Below are 23,234 nucleotides of genomic sequence, written 5' to 3' on the forward strand. Positions count from 1 at the left end.
CACCCCCCACGCTACGCCACTGAGTAAATCCAAGAAGGTTCAGTGGAACTACCTAGTAAATTTTACTTCTCAAGATGGGCAATGCATATTGAATTGATTTTGGATGTAGGCTGGAATTACACATAGGAAAGAAATTGGCAAGTAAACACAATGGATAAGATCCAAGTTCATATATGAGAGGAATCCTACTACAGAGCTATGTTTTTAGCATCCTGAATAACTGTTACACAACACTTTTGCCAAGCCTGAATCAGTAGTCAAAGTTCAATGAACAACACAGTTCTTAACATAACAAAGCATCACTGAAGCACACATGTCCACCTAAAAGACAAATAAATTATCTGTTGAAATCTGATTTACTCTACCTCTTGGAAATGAACCCTTGCAGGAAATACCTGAAAACAGTTATACAAAGAATTATGGGCTCCATTCAATAGAAACTGACAAGCTGCCATTCTTCAATAACATATGTAGGATTCCCACACTTGATCTCCAGATGTTTGTTGACCTTTATGGAAAGGGGGAGACTTGACTATGTACTTCCTGCAGGAAATATGCAAGATATGAAAATATTAAACCAGGTTTTGTTGCAAATAGTTTTCTTGAATATAACTTTAACAGACCATTTAGTACACCAATGGCCACAATCAGTTCTTCAAGATACTATTACCCATGCTTATTATTGATTTTCTCAGTGCGTTGCCAGTGCGTGGATTGTCCATCACCACTGAATGCCTGTTTCATGCAGCCGCATCACATGTGGTAAGGCCCAGCCTTGCATGAACTGAATGTGCACTTAGAATGCCCCCCAGTTCTTAACATGTAGGGGGGTTGCAGCAAACAAGTCCATGTGGAAAGGGTTCATGAAGGTAGGAAATTTTAAAACTACTAATGTAATTGATCCCGCATGATATTTTTAAAAAACTTGTTTAGTCCTTTTTAGTAGTGGTTCCCAAACTTTTCTCCATGGACCACTTGAAAATTACTGAGGATCCTAGTGGACACATGATGGGAACACAGACTCGTTCCCAAGAGTGGTTGCAGTAGCAAAATGCCACATTTTGAGAAAAGGAAAGATTCTGTGGTAGGCAGTCAGTTCCAACATAGCTCTTGTCCCAACAATGGGAGAAAAAATAGGTTTTCAATGAGTGAATTTAAGTGCATTTTCGAATCTGAAATCCATGTTACAAATTATTTGCCATGCAATCCTATACATTTCTGCAGAGCCCTGACCTGTTGATTGGGACTTATTCCCGATCCCACTAAGCACAGTATAAAATTTCAGCCTTTGATCCTGTTTCTTTTCCTCTACAAGCAAACAAGACTCACCCAGCTTTTTTGCCATGGATTTAGAAAGGGCCATGGGTGTAGCCGGGGGAGGAGCTGCCCCCCCCCTAAATCAAATAAATAAATAAAAATACTTAATTGTCCAATTGCGTTGCAGGTACCTCAGTTCTGCCCCCCTCCTTACATAAAGCCTGTGCCCCCTAAAATAAATCCTGGCTACATCCATGGAAAGGGTTTGTGTATTATTATTGTTGTTGTTGTTGTTGTTATTTACTTAAGTATTATTTCAAACACATTAATTGTTGGCAGTATGGCCGCCATAACTCTCCGGTGGGAATTATTATTCCTTGTAAGAAGGACGAATAAGGGCTGAGGGAGAGGGCTGCACGCGTTTTATTCTTATCGGCTGGTGAGTGGGAGAATTATAACCAAGCGGGACTGTAAAACTGTAGCCTGCTTTGGATGCTTTGGCAAAAAGGCGATATAGAATCGCAAAACTGTAGGAGTTGGAAGGGATGACGAAGCGCGAACTGCCTCACTGGAACTGGAGAGAAGAAGGGGAGCGTGTTAACCCTTTTATACCAGAGTCGGGAGGGGATACTAACACACCCAGGAAGAGAATCCCAAGAGGAATTCTCACGAGGGCAGCTTCTGTCCGTCTCCTAGCAACCAGAAAAACCAACGGCAGGCAGAGGGCGCGCGGGGGAGCGGGCGAGGGGAGCGCGCGGATACGTAAGCCGAACGCGACGGGAGCCGGTTTGGCCCATATGTCGAGCTTTCGCGTCGCTCGCCTAGTTGTAACCGCGAAGAAGAAGAGGAGCGAGGCCTCCTCTGCGCCCGGAGGGAGGCGGTGCCCGCGACCAGCAGCAGGATGCCGAGGCGCTGCGGGTGAGGCTCGAGCTCCCTCCGTTTATTGGCTGCGGATACAGCGCCCCGAGCCGCCCTTCCCACCCGCCGCCCCAGCCCAGAAGCCTCGTTTCGCGGGCTCAGGAACTGAGGAAACCCCGCCCTCGGGCGTTGGGAGGCCCGGGAGCGCCCGTCTCCGCTTCCCTCCGGCAGCGTTTGGGCGCCTCGGGCCGCGAGCGGGGAGGGAGGAGAGACGGCGTCGTGGCGGCGGCGGTTCTCCTCGAGGGTCTCCGGGTGGGTGTGGCGCTGCCGGGCGCGGCCCCGTGAGCTCAGGGACCTCGGAGAGGAGAAGGAGGGCGCGGCGGGGCTGCCTTTCGCTCCCGAGCCCAGAGCGCAGCTTGGCAGGTGCCCAGCCCCCCGAGGGGTCCGGCTGCCCTGCCGCTCTGTGCGGTTTCTTGTTGATTTGGGGCCGGGTCTTCCGATTCTCCTCCTCTTTCTCACGAGCACGCTCCGTTTCAAAACCGAGTTTGGAAAGTAAAGCTGTTGCCCTGCTCTGTGGGGCCTAAGTGGCTGACAACAACAGATATCCGTTCGCGGTACCTCTTGTTCTAAAACCAGGGTCAGGAAACCCAAGCACGTTCCAACCTCGAAAGGACTTTGAGCCACTTTTTTATCTGTTTCGTCAAATATATATATGTTTGTGTGTGTGTGTGTGTGTGTGTGTGTGTGTGTGTGTATACCGCTTTGTTGTGTAAAAAAAAGCGCAGGGACACACAAACAACCTCAAAGCAGTTTACAAAAACACTTGTGTCCCATATTATTTTGAAGTGCTGGATTCTCCTGTGATGTCAACCTAGGAGGAGGCTGGGGTTGGTATAACTGTTCAGCCACCTCTTGGGTTTCCCCCCAAAAAGAGTTTTGTAATTACTTGTTTTTAACAAAAGATCAGTTTGATAATAGGTATGTCAAACATGCTTTTCTTTACATGCTCACTGTGGTGAAATAGTGAGGAGAGGATTGTCTTTTTCTAAAAATTACAGGTTAGCGAATGGTTGAAATATTTGTTTTAAGGAGCTTCTTTCTGCTTGTTTGTTTTTGTGTAAAAAATAGGTACATTGGATGTGATATCCTTTTACTTTTGTTAGGTAAAAAAAGTTTTGCCTCGGATTTATTATGAGCACGTGATATTTGGTTGCTCATGAATCTCAGTTATTTTATATATTACTTCTAGAAGTTTGCAAAAAATAAACTGCAAAGTAAATAAGACTTTTACAGAGTGTGCCATGGTCTTGCAGTGCTTACATCTAGCATTCTCATTATGATTTTGCATTATATTCCTAGGAGTCTGTTGTATCCCTGCGTATCTGTTTTAGGAAATTAAATCGTTTGGTCTATTTACTATTTGGCAGTTATTAAAAGAATTTGTAAGCTAAACTACTATTTCTCAGTCCTTAAAGTACATGTTAGTAAGTCCTTATTTAAAATACATATATTTAAAACTAACATGGCAAATTGCAGCTTAAATTATAGTAGTTTCTAAACCACATGTATAATTTAGGAAGTGTGTTCCATGTTCAACCTTTTAGATGCTCTTCCGATTAACAGTTTATTAAAACTTGCTGTACCCTGTTATTTTCTGGATGGCTTAACATGAATAGCCAAGCAATTCATGAGCAGGTGCTGCATTTTGGTCTACAAGGTTTTAATATAGCAGATGCATTGTGGGTGACTGTAATTGCATTTTGTGTATTACAGTTTCTGTTCACATAGTAAGTATATTCACAGGGGACTAAGTACATTTGCCTTCTTGTTACAATAGTGCTTGTGGTTGTGCAATTTTGGTCTTGGTATCTGTACAGATCTTGGTGCATAGCTGTTAGCAATTTATTAAAAGTAAAAGAAAAGCACAATCTTGATTATTTCATCCAATGGTGATTATTTCATCCTAATACAGTACAACATTTTAAAATTTGTTTATCAGAAACTCTCCAAATAAGTGGATCTGCCTTTCTTCTTGGATGCCTAGCTAAAGAACGTCATCATGGGCCAGCAGCTCTCAAGCCAGACACACTCTGCTATTAATAAGCTGCCAGAAAAAGTAGTCAAACATGTATCCCTGGTTCGAGAAAGTGGTTTCTTGACATATGAAGAATTTTTGGGGAGAGTGGCTGAAATGAATGACACGTAAGGCTTTTTCAGTTTATTCTTTTGCATTTAATATGACTCAGTATTTGAAAGAACATCCTCCTTAACACTACAGGGAACTCCTTGTTTGCGGGTATTTGGAACATGCCTGACCACCCACACATGTGCCATTTTTGGCTGTGGAATGACCGACATGTGCAGTGACCCAAAATGCAACCCCTGCACAAATGGGGAGTTGCCTGTATTCCAAAATGAATGTGTTAGCTGTTTCTGGTGGTGGTGGGAAACCTAATGAAAGATATACATCAGATGTTCTATTCAGTGCTAGATAAGAAACTTTATTAAATAATAATAATAATAATAATAATAATAATAATAATTTATTATTTATACCCCGCCCATCTGGCTGAATTTCCCCAGCCACTCTGGGCGGCTCCCAATCAAGTGTTAAAAACAGTACAGCGTTACATATTAAAAACTTCCCTGAAGAACACTAGGTGTTCTGTCTCTTTGATTGTAGATGAGTAAAATATAGTCTAGCAGTTTACATTAACGTTGAAATATGCATGTTTATAAAATTCCACATTGATAGCCATTTTAGTATGTTGCAGAGAGGGAAAGCATTGTGGCATCTAACAATAATGTAGTGGTATATGTTAGTGTTGGCTACAACCCTCCTTATGAAGTGTATGTTCATAAAGTTTTTTAGCCAGCATATTTGTAGGGGGAAGAAGAACTAATTTATTTGGCAAGGTACTATATATGCAGCTGCCATCACAGTTTACAGTACTGGGTTAGATGGAGCAATAATCTGTAAGGTAGCGCCATATATTCGTATTCTTTAATTGCATTAAAATATATGCCCTCTGTAGGGGCACGGATGAGGATGAGAGATAGGAGACTTGGGTAATGTGTTATCTTAGGAATCCCAAGCTGAGGGAGATTTATGAAAGCTACATCGTCATTTTATTGTGTATTAAAATATAGCTGGTAGTTGTACATCCTCGAGGATGTCTGTTTCTTGTGTATGTACTAGAATTGGATCTCTATATTAAAGTGTAGAATATTGGCTGTTCTCATTTCTAATCTAGATTGAATTGTGCTTTACAAATTTATTTCATACTGTGAAATAAATGGATGTTAAATAATTTCAGAACTGCCAAGTTGGGTTCTGGCCAGGACAAGCACCTGTTATTTGAAGTACAGCCAGGTTCAGACTCCACTGCTCTCTGGAAGGTAGCTGTTCGAGTAGTGTGTACTAAGGTAAGTTTGTAGAATGGTAAAATTTCTGTAAATGTTGATGCGGGGGGGGGGGGGGACAGACGACATTTCTCCTATATTTTTGGTGAGGGTGGAACAGATAATTTTGGAAAATTGAATTTATTTATTTTTCAATATTTGTTTTTTAAAGTGCTCTTTACATATCAAAAGTCACTTTGTTACTTTAGGAACATAAAATGCGTATGTATAACTTGGTTTCCCATAGAAATAGAATGCTGGGTATATTAAAAGCACTGTTTATTCAGACAATAATTGCAAATTGAATTTATTTTTTAAGTTTTTGTTACAAATGGAGTTACAAACTGCTGAACTGTAAGGAATCTAGTATCTCTTTGGTTCTGCCAGCTTAGGAGGAGGTGGGAAAAACAAACCCAGAAACCATCATTATAGTAAAACAAATTATTACATATTTAGAAAATTATTACGTCTTCTCCAGTCCTCAATAGTGTCAGGCAAACATAAAAAGAGCTGATAAAAAGAGGTGAGGGGGAACAAAATTCAAACAAGCAGTACATGAAATTTAATTGGTCTCTTTTTCTAAGCCTTCCCTATCAGTTTCTGTTTCTTCATATTTGTCATCCTATTTATCATGGATTTCTAAAAACTGAAAGTTTGCCATGGCTGCAACAAGTTTCTACCCTTTCACATGTCAATATATTTCTTGATTTGATGTGAGTGTTTCCAAACAGATCAGTTTCTTTCACATTCTGCAGAAGATGGAGAAATCTTAAGTAGATAAGAAGCAATAGGAGTCAGAGGCTGTGTTGTGCAAAGGCCTTGTTTGCGGGAGGGATATGCTTGGCAGAATCCCTTATTACATTCCTTGGCCAAATACCTGAATTTATTATTATTATTATTATTATTAACATTTCTTTATATAGCACCATCTATGACCATGGCTCTGAACACATTTAAGATAAGAAATTTTACTGGGGGTGGGGCTCATATGATCTAAAGCAATATAAACAATACAATAAAATCAGTAGAGCAGCATCACAAAATCCAAAGTCATTAAGGGAACCCAGTAAAAGAGTACAGTCAACAATGTCAAAGGTCACACAAAAATCAAGAAGAATAAAGATGGAATGTAAACCCTTTGATTTGGAAACAAGAATGTCATTAGTATGCTTCATAAGTCATCTCAGTAGAGTAGAGAATAAAATCAAGGGCCAAACTAAAATAAACAAAACCCAGACGGCAAGAATAGACAACACACTCCAAGAGTTTAGAAGCAAAAGGCCACAAAGAGATGGGACAATAACTAGAAAGAGAAGAATCAGTAGGTTATTTTTTTAAAGAATAGGAGAAGCTGTAGCTTGTTTGTATATTAGAGTGGATGACCCAGAAGAAAGAGACATAGTCAGAAGACAAGATGGAACCAGATCAAGAGGACAAGTAGCAGGATTGGAAGAGTCCAGCACACTGGACAGCTCCTCTACAGAAGAGGAAACAGTTGAAAGACTAAGGAAAGGGGAAGGAGCCCATAAAACCACCATAGGAAAGGAACAGAACAGCAAAACCAGTATGAACAATATGAATCTTACTATCTCAAAAGGCGGCAAAATCCTGAGCAGAGAGGGAAGGAGGAAGAGGCAGTGGCAGTGGCGTCACATGGGGAGGGCCAGAGGGGCAGTAGCTCCAGGTCAGTTGGGGAGCATTTCGCTTTTCGCTGTCTCGCCAGCCCCTAAATAAAACATTTCAAAAACAAAAAAACCCACGGTGGTGGGGAAGGGAGGGTTAAGAAAAAAGGTATCCAGATTCTCCCCCCCCCCCCCGCCCAGGAGTCACATCTCTGTAAGTATGTGAAAGTTGTTAATTCTCTGATTCATCTCAAAATATATTGAGAACTCAGTATATTTTGGTTGGACTTTGGTCCCATACGTAACTACTTTTAAAGTCTCGGTGTTGTGTTGTTTAATGCAGCCTTTACAGTCATTCACCCAAGTCACTAAAAGGGAAACTATATGGATGGCCTTTCAAATGACAGGGTCATTGTGAGCATTCTTAAGCCACCCACAGTGTGAGAAATCTCTGATCTTTGTACCATCTTCGAACTCTCTGTTTATGTCCTAGTTGGAGTGTGTATGTTTATAAACAAAGAATGCTGAGCACAGATAGTGAGGTGTTGTAGCAAAAATGGTAAGACTGCTTTCTGTGTGTTTAGATAAACAAGACAAGTGGTGTTGTCGAAGCATCAAGAATCATGAACTTATATCAGTTCATGCAGCTTTATAAAGATGTCACGAGTCAAGCAGCAAGTGTTCTTTCGCAGAACATTGCCTCAGAAGGAGCTGCAGAGGATCTGTCATCTGTTGCATCTTGTCAGGCCAGCATTTTGATGGGAAGGTATCTCAGTATTCTAAGAGATCCATTTATGTTTGAAGTTGAGCACACAAATCTCTTCAGCTCATTATGTATACATATACATATACATATACATATACATATACATATACATATACATATATATATATATATATATATATGGGAATATTTTGCATAGAATAAAAGTTTAATGATTATGCTAAATAAGTCTTTCATCTCAACTTGGATGACAGTACGTCTTTCTAACTATTACAGTTACAAACTTCTGTTTGAGCTGTATGCAAATAATACATTGGTAGGTTGGTACTGCTTAAGCAAGGGCTGCCTTGAACTGCAAAACACCTGCATTGAATGAGCACTTGGGAGCCTGTTTCAAATATTGTATATAATCTTGAAAAAGAGACATGTTATTCCTGCAAAGCGCTTGTATAATGAAAGTCATCTGTTTTGCAACAGAAGCAAATCTATTTGCCATGTAAACTGGCTATCCTTTTTGAAACATTGCTTGAAGCATAGTCTTTCTCCGGATATGATCTGTTTCCACTTTTACTGAAGGTGAACTCTTGAACTAATGCACACATGAACAGGTTGCATAATGTTCTTATATTTCCTGTTAAAGACTAGTACAACTACAAATACAATGACAGCAGTGGAACCCTAAGTCTGTCTATGCTTCTTACCTATAAAGAGCAGAATTACTTTTTACTTCACATGGCATTACAGAATCTTTTCCTTTTCAAATATGTATGAAGCAGTGTTTTAAACAGCAGTGGGCTGCAGACTTATGATGATCTAAGGTGTTTGTTTGGAAACAAAATGTAATGGCTTGAATAAAATGGAAGCACTAGGCCACCTATGGCCTTAATAACTCTCTGACATAATACTGTTGTTGTTTTTTTCATGGTACAGAAGATAAATTTTGATAAAACAATTGTTACAGCAGTAAACAATAAGTAACCTGTCCTGATAAAATTACATACTTTTATTATGTTATGTGTTAAAAGTTTCATTTGATTACTCTAAGAGATCACACCACATTTTCCCATGAGTGCTGAGTGGATTCCTGCCACAGTCTGAACAATTTATGTATTCAATAAACATTTGCCATATGTTATAAAAGGAATATGGATTGTGCTTGCCCTTTGCCGCTCTCACCTGGCATGTTAGTTTCTCAGCCAGTGCTATCGACCATACTCTGTTATACCAAGAATCAATGTTCAGCCTATCACTGGTTTTCCAACATCTGGCTATCTCCATGACTCTCTTTTTTGAAACACTTCCCCCCTCCCTATTTTATACATAGGGGTGGCCAATGTGGCACCCTCCTGATCTTATTGAACTTCAGCTCCCATCATCCCTGACTGTTGTCCATGCTAACTGGGGCTGGCATGCTGTGGTGGACACTATTCTGGCTACCCCTGGTCTGGTTTCAGTGAACAGTGTCATATAGCGATAGGCCCACATGAATCTTGGGTTTACTGAAATATTCCGGAAAGGGGATGGGTTGTATCTTGGTGTTAGAGGGCTTGCCTTGAATGCAACAAGTCACAGGCTCAGTCCCCAGCATCTCCAGCCAGAACCCAGGGAGGACCCCTTCCTGAAATTCTTGCAAACTACTGTCATGAACTAATGGTCTGAGTCAGGATAAGGCAGCTTTCTATGTTCCTAGGAATCGTTCTTCAATCCATATTCCTTGAGACATGTATTCTGTTACTTCCTCTTGCTTCAACTCTTACGTTTGTTTGATGTGATATGGGTGGTTTCTTTTGTTCATTGTAAGGTGTTCAGAATAAAACAGTGGAGACTACCTTTGTCTTTGAATGCCATAGTTGTCCACCAGTATAGAACAAGGAACTAATCCTTGAGCTTTGTGGAGAGGGAAGGCCGCATCATCTTACGTTCTCCAGGGTGCCCTAGGATTACACCTTAACTTTTAGTAGTAGCAAGGATAGAGCTGTGCATTGTATTCTTAATCTAACTTGAAGAAAATTTATTTAAATCTGAGCAACAGTCAGAACTGTTCTTTGCGGCTGTTTATGTTTTTTGGCATGTGAAAGTTGCTTCTTAGGTAGGTTTTCAACTTAAACCCAGAAGACTTAGGAAACTGGTTCATAAATGGTAGCCTGTTTTCTAATGAGTGGACAGCAAGTTACTGGAATCTGTGCCTATTTTGTTTTAGATATTCAAAGTGATGAGTGTTTGCTAGTCCTGAGGGATGGCTAGCTGTTCAAGGTAGTTTTAATGCCCAGTGGTGCTTATGGCAAATGTAAATAAAACATCTTTTTAATTAGGAGCAATATAGAGGGATTCTTGTTTTGAGAAGAGAATTGCTACATAGATAAAATTCCTCAACAATGGAAAATATGAAAATATAGTATTGATTTGAACCCTGGGTGCACATTTCTGCAACAGTGATTTATTTTAGTAGCTGTGAATTTTGTGTACAGAAATATCTTAGGGGATGAAAAATACCTGATATTTGTTCAAATATTCAAATGGAAAACAGCAGTTGACATGTGATCATAGAAAAATAAATACAGAGTACAGAAGAAGTGGGAATAGATTCAAGGACCTAAAATGAATTTCTTGATCTCGTGTACCAAAAATAGGGTGCCAAGAACTTGACTGCTGTATGAAAATGTTTTCTTCTGGGCAGTGGAATATCATAATATGATCTCGTGTGCATACTATAATAATGCTGTTTGTCCTGTGTTTATTTTGTGTTCAGAGCTGCAACAACAAAACTATACCAGTAGTGAAGCAAACCCCAGCATTGACAGTTGTCTAGACATTCTCTTTATTCTTAGTGGGGAAAATTATGATTTTATCTGTCTCTGCATTTACCGTATTTTTCGCCCCATAGGACACACTTTTTCCCCTCCAAAAATGAAGGGGAAATCTGTGTGCGTCCTATGGGGCGAATGCAGGCTTTCGCTGAAGTGTGGAGAGCGAGAGGGGTCGGTGTGCACCGACCCCTCTCGCTTTCTAGGCTTCAGGAAGCTATCAGAAAGCCTGGGGAGCCCGCGGGAGTTCCCACTTCGGAAAGATATCTGCAGCCTGCGGAGCCCTGCGGGAGTTCCCTGTGGATAGCAGCCTGCTGCCTGGAGCGTGGGGCGCGCTGAAGCAGAGCGCCCCGTGCTTCAGGCAAATATCCGCAAGCCTGGGGAACCCGCGGGAGTTCGTGCAGGGCTCCCTAGGCTGCGGATAGCAGCCTGTTGCCTGGAGCACGGGGCGCCCTCTGGAGGGCGCCCCGTGCTTCGCGCAGGTGTCTGCAAGCCTTGCGAGCCCGGCGGCAACTCCCGCAAGGCTTGTGGATAGCAGCCTGTTCTGGGGGCTGGGGTCGGGGGAAGCTCGGGTTTCATTTCCCCCCCCCCCCAAAAAGGAGGTGCGTCCTATGGGCCAGTGTGTCCTATAGGGCGAAAAATACGGTAAATGATGTATATTCCTGCTAGTACTAATACTGTTTAATGGGAGTGCTTTGGCCAACTTGCATCTTGCAAACATTTTGTCCCCAATCCAGAAAGACAGGCCTGAAAGTGCTCTGCCTGGAAGCTGCTGGAACCAGACACAGAACACATTTTCCTGTGTTCAGATGAAGTAGAACCAATAGCTATGCATGTATATATGCAGAAATGCACAAAGATCAAAGGAAGCATTGAATCCACCCTTTCTGGGCGATATGCTCTGATTTTTAACACTCAGCATATATTATGCTGATTTATTATTTATTTAAAACATTGGTACCTTGCTCAACGCGACTAACTGCAAAATCAAACCATATAACAAAACCATATAACATCAGTTATAAAAACATTAAAACTAAAAACAACTGTAGAAAAGCAATAACAATGTACCAGCAATAAAGATTATTCCAAACAAGCAGAAACATAAAACAATTTCAGTGAAACAACTATCTAGAAGCCAAAAACTGTGTTTACAAAGATTGGTTTGGATAGTTTATGGAAGGCCATTAAAGAGGAGCGTGGGGTATACCTCTCTTTGAGAAAGTTCTCTTCTCTATAATTGTGCTCCGGAAGCTAGTGGTTTTATATGTGTTGGTTTTATATGGGATTTGTTTGTAGAGAGCAGCTGTTTTGTATGTAGAGAGGTTCCATTTGCATGCAACAGGAGATTGCTGGATCAGACCAGTTGAGATAGGCTAGAAAACCTAAATGTAATGCAGTAGGTATTACGTGGCATAGCCACCCATGAGCTGGACATCATATTATGAAATACAAACATGCACAACAAAAATAAAAGTTTATACAGAAGAAACATGCTGAGCAATGCCAAAATATAAATTTATCCCACTTCTAATTGCTATGATTGGGAATAATAGTTTTATCTGTATTGTAGGGTGAAACAGCTGACTGATGAGGAAGAATGTTGCATCTGCATGGACGGACGAGCTGATCTGATCTTGCCATGTGCTCACAGCTTTTGTCAGAAATGCATTGATAAATGGTAAGTTTGTGACACAGGCTCTGATTGCATTATTCTGTGAAGCGGTCCTGTGAAATTTGACCAGTTTCCCTAGAATAAATTTGCCGAAAAGCACTGAAATAACACATCACTAGTAACAACAAGAATAGAAACCATTGATTTTGGTAGATAGCATGAGGTAAGGCATGTGTTATGTGGGAGAAACAAGCGAACTGGATTTTGGCAAGAAAATGTGTTCCTTTGATGGGCATTCCCTGTTTAATCTCTCAAAAGATAAAACCATCAGGACAAATGCCTGGCAAGTTGCTAATGTAATCGCAAATCAAATTGCTGTTCATGTCAGCATCAGTCTGCATATATATATTTAAAATAAAGGACTGAATTCAACTAAACAGTTGCACTAGCTGAAGCCAGCATGTGTCCTAATTACACGATGGAGCTGTGCCCCTACAATCAGACCAGTGCATGGGGGAAGGGCAGAGCAGAAATGTGTGCATTGTCAGTTTGTGCATTTGCACAGTTTTGACTCCTACCCAATGTTGACAGTATTCAGATGATGGAGAAACTGTTTCAAACTGGAGCTTTTGCTCTGTTTTGAGTATGGAGTTACTTCAGAACCTTAAAAATGAAGGCTTGAAGGTATTTTGAACTGTGGTTTGTATCTGTATAAACTCTATACTCAGAATAGACCCACTGAAATTAGGTTAGTCATGTCCATTCATTTCATACTTCTGAGTATGACTAAGATTGAATACAACCCTTTGAAATTATTATACCTATAATAATTATACCTATATACCTTTAACTAATGATGCTTTGTGTAGGAAACAGCTTCTAAGTATCCAAGAAATGATATTTCTTTAATAGAATTGCAGCAGGGAAGATAGCTTCTGCACTTAGGGTAGCAGCCACCTGTGGTGCAAAGCAGATTCAGCTTGACTCAATTCCAAACTAGGCTTGAGCAAATAGTCAACTGGACAAAATGGTTTATGTAATCTGCTTTCAGGATTTAAAGCCTAAAATCTTGTGACTTTTTTAAATAACTAAAGTCTCATGTTCTAGTCTGTCTAGATTACGGAGATAAACAGGGCTGCCAGTTCCATTTGAAAACTGAATGGAATCTCAGGAATCTTTAGAGGGCCCCATCGGAATAAAATTTTAATAAAAACATTCACGGAACTCTGTTAACATTTGGGCATTAGTGATTTCCAAGATGAACATTAAACAGCATCGTTCTTTCATACCACAGCACTCTGTTGTTTTACCAGGGATTTTTTTAATTTGACTCTGGAAGGGGATGTTACCAGTCTACCTGACACTGCTAAATACCTCCTGCAAGAACATTGTTCAGTTTTGACACAACAGCTTCAGGGTGTTCACAAATTGGGAAGAATCCACAGTGCTGCCCTTTGAATTGAAAGATTTCAAAGGGAGGTCATAAGAGGAAAAGGGAGGGAGCACAGGAAAAAAGGAATTTAAGGGTGTATAGATTGACTTTGTGTACCCTAAGCACTGATTATAGAAGCAATGGTTTAAAATTACAGAAAGGTTGGCTTTGGATTAATAATTGGAGAAGATCCCATTGGGGGAAATTCCCAATGATAAAAGCAACAGAATATAATCAGTTATAGGGGTACTGTTCCTTGGTGGATTTCAAGAAAAGGCATGCTAGTCATGTATTGAGGATTGTTTGGGTATTTCTCTTCTATGGTAGTTCTAACATACTGCAGTAAATCTTCTCTAGTCATGCCTGTAATATTCCATTCTAACTTATAAGCAAAGGTAGCGATGGGTATTATTACTTCTTAAACTGTGTGATACTGACTTTTTTCTTCTGGCTTGTTACACAGGAGTGGTCACCACAGGAATTGCCCTATATGTCGTCTGCAGGTGACTGCAGCCAATGATTCTTGGGTGGTATCAGAGGCACCTACAGAAGAAGATATTGCTACCTACATACTCAACATGGTAGATGAGGCAGGCCAGCCTCACAGACCCTGACAGGAACAAAGCCCATTGCCTTGAAATCTTAAAAGATTTCATTTATTGTTTCATTTCCTCATTGTATTGCTTTCTATAAAAGTCGTAGGTCTTTAAAATTGACCATTTGTCTATGAGCCAGTTGTACACGTTTATATTTTTAAATGCTCATCAATAATTTCTCTGCACGTAGCACCTGCAGAAGGATAAGTTAAAGAGTTTTCTGACTTTCTATGAGACACTGGAATAGCTAATATTTGAGTTCTAGTATAAGCTCTTCTGTGATCATTTGTTGAAGCTGAATTTCAATATAGATGGTCCAGAAGAATGTGGGAAGTTGCTGAGGGCCTGTTCTAACCCTCAGAAGCAATCCTTCTTTATGCAAGTATGTGTGTATGCTCATGCCTGCCTGCTTACATGAATAAGAATTTGTCCCACATTTACATTTCAGTAACATCTACTGGCCCCTTGTGGCTTGCTTAGTATTGACAAATGCTTCCTTAAATCACCACTAATTGTAGCATGTTGTTTTGAGACAAAATTTTCTGATGGCACACAATTTTGATAAAATGGCTTTTGCATTCTTGTTCAGGGAGAATGAGTTGTCTAGTCAACTTCAAAAAACTTCCCAGGTTCACCAAGTCAGAGCTGCTTGCATTCAGGAATAAATGTGCTCATACCTTTGCTGATCACAGACGACCCAAAGTTTCTGATCACGCAACATAGCATCTAGCTTTCAAGCTTTTCTAGACTTCCATTGTTAAATCACCATTATAACCGTAAAAAAAAAAGATGGTGATCTGAGGTAAATAGATGGTGCTAGACTCCTTTCTACAGGTGCAATATGCTTTACTGTAACGAAGGAATGTGTTCTTTGACCACAATTGCTTTGCTTTAATGTCTTATGGAATCTGTAACCCTGAAGCCTGTACTACTTGTTCTCAGGAGTATTGGTACCAGGACTGGATCCAGGTTTAAGGGTGGCACTCAGCAGATTATCTTCTTTTGGTCCCTCAGATTACTTTGTTAGTGGCAGATGGCTGCAAGCAACCATTTTACATTTCTAACAGCATCCTGGAGGAACTCTGTATGGAGGCATTATGGAAAATGACAACTTCGAGGAGGGATGGGGAACCTTTCTAGCCTTGTGGTCCAGGTTGTTAACGCCCCCACCTTGTGCAGGAGTTTGGCAGGTGGCCAGTGGCTAGAGATGCACACCTGTCAGTTGTCTAATGTCACGATGTCTAGTGACATTTTTGCCCATAGGGGTCTACAGAAGCCTCCTTCAAAGAACAGGGCAAGATAAGACTTGGAGTTGAGCGTCTGAAAATGTTCACGGAAGCCACTCTCAAATACTGTCTTGCCCTGCACTTTGAAAGGGGTTTTGCAGGCAGCATGATTGGCAATGTCTGCAAATACCCTTTGGGCCAAGCTCTACCCTTACCTGCTGCACATCTGGGATTGCTGGAAATGTGTGAATTGTAACACTGCTGTTTGAGATTATGCTAAAAGTTTTGCAGATACTTCAAGTTACTTGCAGGTTTAAAATACTGGTTAAAGACTTGTAGAATATATCTGAAGTTTGCATTACAGAAGATGACAGATATTTCTGGCTTGTTTGAAGCCATCAAGTTCAATCTAGACAATTACAATATGGCTCAAGTTGTTTCCCCCATCTATAATGACTTGCCAAAATCAGAAATTAGACAGCAAATTAGACTACTGAATGCAGTGACATCTTTGACTTTGAACTCCAGTGTTAGGTTGTAATCCTGATATAATTTTCTTGGAAATGGTTCTCACTGCTAATTGATGAACTTCAATGTGTTTAACATCATAGTGAACAGTGAAGGGTTTGGGGATTTTTTTGTTGATTGTAAAAGTGATCATGTTAATTTCCCCCACCCTTGTCCAAAGTATTAGGAATTGGCAGAAGTGCCTAATGTTTTAACAGCAAGCGTTTTAAACCTAGTAAGCTCTTAAGTCTTCCTTCTTTAGTGAAGATTATCTTATCTGTTGTTAATATGACTTATACTTTGATTTTTAAATGTTAGGGTAATATTCAATGCTAGTCCTACTCAGAGTAGATGCAGTGAAGCTAATGGACATAGCTAACTTAGGTTCATTATATTCAGTGAGTGTACTTGAAGTAGGACTAATTTGAAGAGAGTTCATTGAGTCCTTGATAAAGCCCTGCATACTAGACTCAAGCAGCTTGAAATTGGCCCGGTTTGCATGTCACAATAAGTTGACGTTTTAATTGTGAACTTGCTTGCCCCCTCCCCATGAGCAGTAAGCCAGAAATAAAGGTTTGTTGTGACTTGCTGTGTGTGTAGCAAAGCATATCTACATTTCTACCACATAAGCCATAGAATGGATTGTTCAAACAAGGTGGGAAGAGAAAGCATGGTAGAAGTGGAGGTGTGTTAACTTACAAAAACAAACTGGCTTGTTTTGAAATACTAATAAGGCTGTAAGTATATAGTCTATAATGTAAAGATGTAGGGGTACTTTTGATTCTAACACTAATAATGAAGCTTGTAAATAGGTGTAAACTTTGTGATATGTATAGCATTTTAAATTAATAAGTATACGCAGTGGTGGAAGTACTGTAAAATGTATCTTGTTAAAATGTAGGCCACTTTACTCCTCTGTGCCACTACTGTTCCTCTCTTCTGCCTCCATGTCACTGTAGTTTTGTCCGTTTCTCTGTCTCTGAGTATTATAAGGACTGGCATCTCTTTAAGGCTATGAGAGTTTACTCTGAAGCCCATGGAGAAAGATGCAGTTCATCACTGAGCAGCTTTCCCATGTGCTCTTGACAGACACCCTGCACATGGCAAAATTACAAGGCTGCTTGAACTTACAGATGAGCAGTAATCAGCTAAACTATCCCAATAGTTCAAGGGTTTCTGCTTGTGCAGTGGGAGCCCACTGCCCCATGTGCCCTCAAATCTGCTGCAGAACCAGTCAGACAGATTTAGGGCACTCATGGGGGGAAATGGTCCATTATGCAAGCAAGAAATCTTTGCTGTACATTGGATTTCACCCAGTATGTGTTACCACCAAAAACACCATTTATGTTTAAAACTGTAATATAATTCAATATTGGAAGAAAACTTGATTTGTCAATTTAATAATGTTGAATAGTTTTAGAACTATGACTTTTTTAAACAGTGAATTTTCAGCAAAAGTTGAATTATGTGTAGCGCAAGAAAAAAATGCATTACTTCCCTGTTTTGCATTAATGTGAATATTTCTTAAGGGTTTGATAAAGAGTGTTAATAGCTATTAAACTTTCCAATGTATTATATTGTTGTGAATATTGTGCAATAAACACTTCAGTCTCCTTCAGCTTTGTGCAATACTTTAAAATCCTGCCACCAGACCTCAGAAGAGAACCGTTTCTTATAGAGAAAACTGTTGTGTTTATTTCCATAAATTAGTTGTCTTCATAGGCATCAGGTCCCTGAATGCAGAGGTTTACACTGGAATATAGGTGTTGTAGTAAATAAAAAGTCAGCAAAAGTGGCTATGGATGTGATAGATTGCTTCCTCTTTAGTTCTAAAGTGTTACTGTAGGTCCTCAGGGATAAAGTTAAATTAGGGTAGTATTTGTCACATTCTTTCACCACCATTTTTATTGATTACAAGTGAATATAATCTTCATTTTGACTCTTCTGAAAAATTAAATCTAGCAATGGAAGGGTTCTGAGACCCTGTTTATCTTAGCCTTCTAGAATACAGAGGTTCCAGCTGGGAAACAATTCATAAACATTGCTTAATACTGTATACTAGCTATAATGAAGATCTGTCAAGAAAATGCTTGTCCTTGGTTGTTCAAAATGCTTGTTCAAGGGTAGGACATTCCATAACCATAAAAATAATTCAAAAGTGTGAACTTTCCACAAATTCTTAGGCCCGCTTACTCAAGAATAAATGCTTAAGCTCAGTAGGACTCATGTTTAGGATTTCTGCTTAAGTTACCTAGTGCACAGAGTAGGCATGTCAGTCTAAAGATAACAGGTGAGAGGGGGAAAACAAGCTCTCCCTATACTTAACCTACTCCATGGATTTGTGAGAAGATGCTCAAGATAATGTTTTACATTGGAGAACGAAACCTAATACTTTAAAATATTTAGTAGTTCTTTGTTTGAAGTAATCACATACATTTCCACCCAAGCCTTATGACAGGGGTATTTAAATAGCTTCCCCAGTGCAACAAGGTGCTGTGACACTGTTTTAGTACCATAGCAGCCATTCTGTTTCACTAGAATGTAAAACAACCATAAACCTTTAATCAAAACTAAGAAATCTTATATAATTTCCTAGTTAGCACAGCAGGTACACACTATGTGACCATGTGTAGCAGCCTTAAGGGAAGTTTTAAATGCTGACTTTTCTGCACATACTCTTTTAATTTCTTAATACAGTAAGCCTGCAATTTACGTGGGGATTACGTTCCAGGGACTGACAGATTTGAACAGTGCTGGATAGTCAAGGGACAGAGGACTTCTGAGTAGACTTCTGAGTAGACATACATAGGACTGCTCTATAAGTTTCAGACCCTATGCCAGTGCACCATAAGAAAACATAATGGTAAATCAGCATAAACATTTATGACTGATGTTGCTAGTCACCAAAGGACAATTTAAAAGATTTAATGAAACTACAAGAGCAATGGCCACACCTACGATTTATTGTGGTTTTTTGGGGGAGTATAGACAGACAAAATGTAGACAAAAGTGGTGAATAGGTTTTCCTAGCATGTGCAACTAGGAAAAACATGCAGCTCTTTGGTCATATTCTTTTTCTTCCCTACATTCATTGCAATACAGATCAAAGAGTGTACACACACTAGAGATTAAAGTGCCATAGATCCTTGCCTACTGCTAGCTAAGCATGGCAAAAGAGGTGCATGTGTGCTACCAGAAGCTGCAGCATGTTGCTTGTTTCAAAGCAGACACTCACGTATCCCAGATGCAAACACTATAAATATTATGCCTAGATTTGGAGTGCACTTTTAAACGTTAATTGCAGCATAAAGAAGATTCAGACCCTGCATCTGAATATGTACAGCAGCCCTAACTATGCTTACAGAAACTGGACTTGGCAGCCAAGTCTGACGCAACGTAAGACTCCTGATCACCAGGCAGCTCTCCCTCCTGCAGTTGCTCAAGTCCTCTTATGTTTACAGGCTTCTGTCCTTTGCACGATACTGTGGCTATTTTGACAGTGCAGTAATCTCTTCTGTCTTCATTGCATCAGCTAGGAAACTCAGCTCGTTGCAGAGGTTCTCATATCTGTAAGCCATCCGAATCTGTGCAACATTAGTCTTTCGAATGTCATTTCCTTCAGGCCCTTCGCTGGAATAGTTTGTCCCTATGCATTTCTGTTTTTCCTAAGGATGAAACAACGTTTAAAGATGATTATCAACTTAAAGTTGCTCTGAATTTTAAAGGTAATGCTTTTTTTCTTTTTAAAAAACCCATTAGGGCTTGGGTTGGACAAGAGATGCCTCTCCTACCCAGCAAAAACAAGAAGGAGGGGGAGGGAGGAGGGGAGGGAGGGGGACCAGGGACCAGTGGTTGCTCCCAGGTGATGTTAGATTACAACTCTAATCACACCTGAGTGTTGGCCATGCTGGCTGACCTGATGAAGTTTAAGTCCAGCAACATCTGGGAGGGCAACATGTTAACCACCCACACCATGGAGGGAGTCATCTCAGCAGCAGCATTTATTCTGGCAGAGGAAAAAACTGCCAAAAAAGAAACAGCAGCTGAGGGCAAGGAGAAGAAGGTAGATGGCAGTAATACAGTCTTCAGTTGTAATGTCATATTCTGAGGGATTGTTGACCCAAAATGGCTGACATCTGGAGGCTGCTTTGAATAGCTTCCAGTAGCAGCTTCCTTGTACATGTTGCATAGTGCCTAAACACATGGATCTGGGATGATTCCATATCACTGCACAGGGGGGATTTATGGAGGTAAGAGAATAATTTCTCTGGTCCTTGTAATGCATTCCTACACAAAATGGATTTAAGACAATTCCATGGGAGCCATTTCATAAGGCCACCATGTAGTAACCATTTTGTGATATAACTTGGCCTTCATTCACTCTCTAGCCCTGGGCAGTCAATCACTCAATTTTTCCCTCTGTCAAAAAACCCAAACCGTCAGGATATTCAGTCACTGGCTTCCCTTTCAACTTTCAGACTATCCTATCAGATGATAAATATGCACCCACATGTTTAATACAGCGTGACTGCAGTCCCCATTCCAATCAGGCTTCCAGCTGCACTCAGATTCTAGCTTGACGTGTAACACAAACAGCAGCACATACAAAACAGAACTTCCTGCAGCGCACGGAATTTACCTTATGTGACAAACCACTTTGTAGTACACTGTTCCTTGCTAATTCACACAAGTCACAAGTGCTCAGTTTCCACACTTGAGCTGCGATGGCATATTCCTCCATCAGTGCTTCCTTCAAACATAAAATATAATTATTTACTAGCTATGTAAACACACTTGTCAGAGCTGCTTGAAGATCCTAGCTCACAGAGGATCACGCTAGCCAGCGATCATTAAGTAAAAGTCTTTATTGAGTTACAGTTTCCATTCTCAAGCTGCTGCGTGCAACTCTACGTCTAGTAGCTAGATCGGCGAAGCTCCGTCTGAGTCTCCGCCCCGTGTGCACCAACTTAATATCCTAGCCCGGCTCCACCTTTTCCGCCTGACTGTCCTCCTCTGGGTCCCTCTACCCCCCGGGGTCTCTTCCTTCCGGGATTCTTCTGACGCTGACCCCCCGGACCCTCCTGTCTCCTTGCGCCGGGCTTTAGGACCTGGCTCCCTTTCCGGGCTGCTTACTGCGCCGCCTTCCTCTGCATTTGAACTTGGCGCGCGCGCCCAACCTTCCACTTTCCGCTTAACCGTTTCTTCGCTCCCCGATGGAGGTGTGGCCACTCCTGACTCGTGCCCTCCCTCCTGTGGTGAGCTGCCAGCGCTTGCCCCCTGGCTCCCTTCCTCTTCCCTGCTCTCTGGCGGTGACGCTGGTCCCGATTTCCAACTGCTCTCCTCTGAGTCCCCTCTGGCTCTATCTTCCTGGGGTGCCCCCCTAGACTCCCCCCTTGCCCTGGCCACTGGTGCTCCTTTCTGTGAATCCTCTGATTCACTGGAAAGACTCGGAGATCTCGGGTCGTCGTCATCACTCATCTTTTCTTCTGCCTCCTCCCCTTCGCTCTCTGTTTCCTCCCTTGCCCTTGCCTCTGCTCCTAAACCCCTGACAACACTCGTATACTTGTAAATAAGTTCTGTTAAGACAACTGTCTAATGGTTATTGGACCATCTCAAGTGGTGAGCTAATTGCTGAGAACTGCAGACATCATTGCCAACTGAGTTGTAGTTCTTAGGAAGGTATGCCTGGAGACAAACAATATATATGCTTATATATTCAAGATTTAGGATTTAAGCACAAAGTAAGAAAGCAAACAGAAAGCCAGCCAAGAGCCAGATGAGGAGTCATTATAAATGAGTGGCTGAGGACCTGCAGGATTCAAAGCTGCCTTGTTCCCTTGGCATCCCATCAAAAAGAACCCTCAACTATGCAAAGTCCTGGGACTGACATAGTTAATTCCCTCCTACTGAGAGGAGGGGAAAGTAAGAAAAACTGTCCTCCTGGCTTCAGCAATCCAACAGTCCTTAGGAAATGACAGTATTTCTCTCTCTCTCTCTCTCTCTCTCTCTCTCTCTCTCTCTCACACACACACACACACACACAGCTAACATAGGATTGTTCTGGAACCGACTGTTGGACTATGAATGATATTAAATGCCAGTCCAATTCAAGAGTAGACCCACTGAAGTTACTAAACATGACTAGCTTGGGTTCATTAATGGTCATGATTCTACCGTGAGTAGGAGTTAACTATTATATCATGGCTGTAACCCTATGCTCATGGAATGCAGAAGGACTTTCTTCCACATAAACATACATTTGACTGGGCTACTTCTTGGGTTGATGGGGGGGATTTAAATTACGGTAATTCATTTTGAAATGCAGTGAACTTCCAAAATTACTTACTTTTGTATAGTGGAACTGCATTGGGTCATCTGTAGACAGAGAAACATGGAGTCCCTTGTGTAGAAATTCTCGGAGTGGGTTTTTTGAATACTCCAGGAATAGGCTGTTGTTGCTAAGAGGGGACATGGCAATGGGGATTTGTGCAAGATAAAAAAGATACTGGAGAACTGGACTCTGGACAAAAATAACAGAGAGAGCCATTATTCATTGGTACAGAAAGATAACAGGAAAGGAGATATTCATTCAGAGGAAATGGAAAACGCTTGACTTCAATCATTAAACTTGGGAACATTTTAACCCTTCCTTTTCTTCCTAGTATTGTGACAGCTGTTTTTGTACTATTATTTTGTGTACTTTACAATTATCTGTTTAAATAAAGTTTATTAGCAATTCAAAAAATAAAAAAAATAAAAAATGCTTGGGATATTAAACCAATGATTTACCATGAACTGAAGTGTTAAATATAAATGCATTCTGTTTGTAACAATTGAACTGTGAATTTAGAACAACTCAGCCCCTTAAAAGCCAGGATTTTGCAATGCAAAACCTCAAATCTTTGACCAAATGACAGCCCCACGTTCAGTGACCAAAGTGTGATTTTGTATATGTAAGCAAAACTACATTTTCCTTGTTACAGAGTCTGTAGTTTGAGAAATGACCTGAGCTCCAAGAAGGCAGTGAGAACAGGCATAATAAAGCATAGGTGGATTCAGAAAGAGGACCAAAAATGGAGAATGAGAAACAGAACTGCTGCATGAATGCTGGGGATAACCTCACAGCAGCTCTCCCTTTGGGAAAAGGCATCTAGATATCCCCCAACAGTAGAACAACAATGGCGTACCTAA

General features: G+C 40.8%; 2 protein-coding genes and 1 long non-coding RNA gene across 7 annotated transcripts in view; 1 reads left to right on the forward strand and 2 right to left on the reverse strand.

Annotated features, from left to right (window-relative positions):
• Positions 1 to 28: 28 nt before the first annotated feature.
• On the reverse strand, positions 29 to 1,977 carry LOC310695150. The gene is made up of 3 exons (XR_014519951.1): positions 1,897 to 1,977; positions 1,330 to 1,394; positions 29 to 543 (listed from the first exon to the last, which is right to left on the reverse strand). It is a non-coding gene; the product is annotated as an uncharacterized lncRNA (long non-coding RNA).
• On the forward strand, positions 1,961 to 17,661 carry RNF141 (ring finger protein 141). 2 transcript variants are annotated; one of them, XM_083478754.1, is made up of 6 exons: positions 1,961 to 2,175; positions 4,115 to 4,317; positions 5,433 to 5,541; positions 7,724 to 7,905; positions 12,241 to 12,348; positions 14,178 to 17,661. In XM_083478754.1, exons 2-6 carry the CDS (start codon positions 4,175 to 4,177, stop codon positions 14,326 to 14,328), a joined length of 693 nt encoding a protein of 230 aa, XP_083334880.1. In that variant the 5' UTR covers positions 1,961 to 2,175; positions 4,115 to 4,174; the 3' UTR covers positions 14,329 to 17,661. The 2 variants fall into 2 exon arrangements, with proteins under 2 accessions (XP_083334880.1, XP_083334881.1); XM_083478755.1 differs by lacking the exon at positions 1,961 to 2,175 and adding an exon at positions 2,288 to 2,427.
• Positions 17,662 to 18,985: 1,324 nt separating this feature from the next.
• Positions 18,986 to 23,234, reverse strand: part of AMPD3 (adenosine monophosphate deaminase 3) — a 35,206-nt gene continuing 30,957 nt past the window's right edge. For all 4 annotated transcript variants that reach the window (XM_083477481.1, XM_083477480.1, XM_083477482.1 and 1 more), the window contains exons 13-15: positions 22,390 to 22,563; positions 20,683 to 20,793; positions 18,986 to 19,708 (exon numbers count right to left, since the gene is read on the reverse strand). In XM_083477481.1, the coding sequence (XP_083333607.1) occupies positions 19,532 to 19,708; positions 20,683 to 20,793; positions 22,390 to 22,563 (462 nt within the window). In that variant the 3' untranslated portion in view covers positions 18,986 to 19,531. The remainder of the gene's footprint in view (positions 19,709 to 20,682; positions 20,794 to 22,389; positions 22,564 to 23,234) is intronic.

The sequence above is a fragment of the Podarcis liolepis genome (genome assembly GCF_965112155.1).
Source record: "Podarcis liolepis genome assembly, chromosome: 1".
NCBI classification, from domain to species: domain Eukaryota; kingdom Metazoa; phylum Chordata; class Lepidosauria; order Squamata; family Lacertidae; genus Podarcis; species Podarcis liolepis.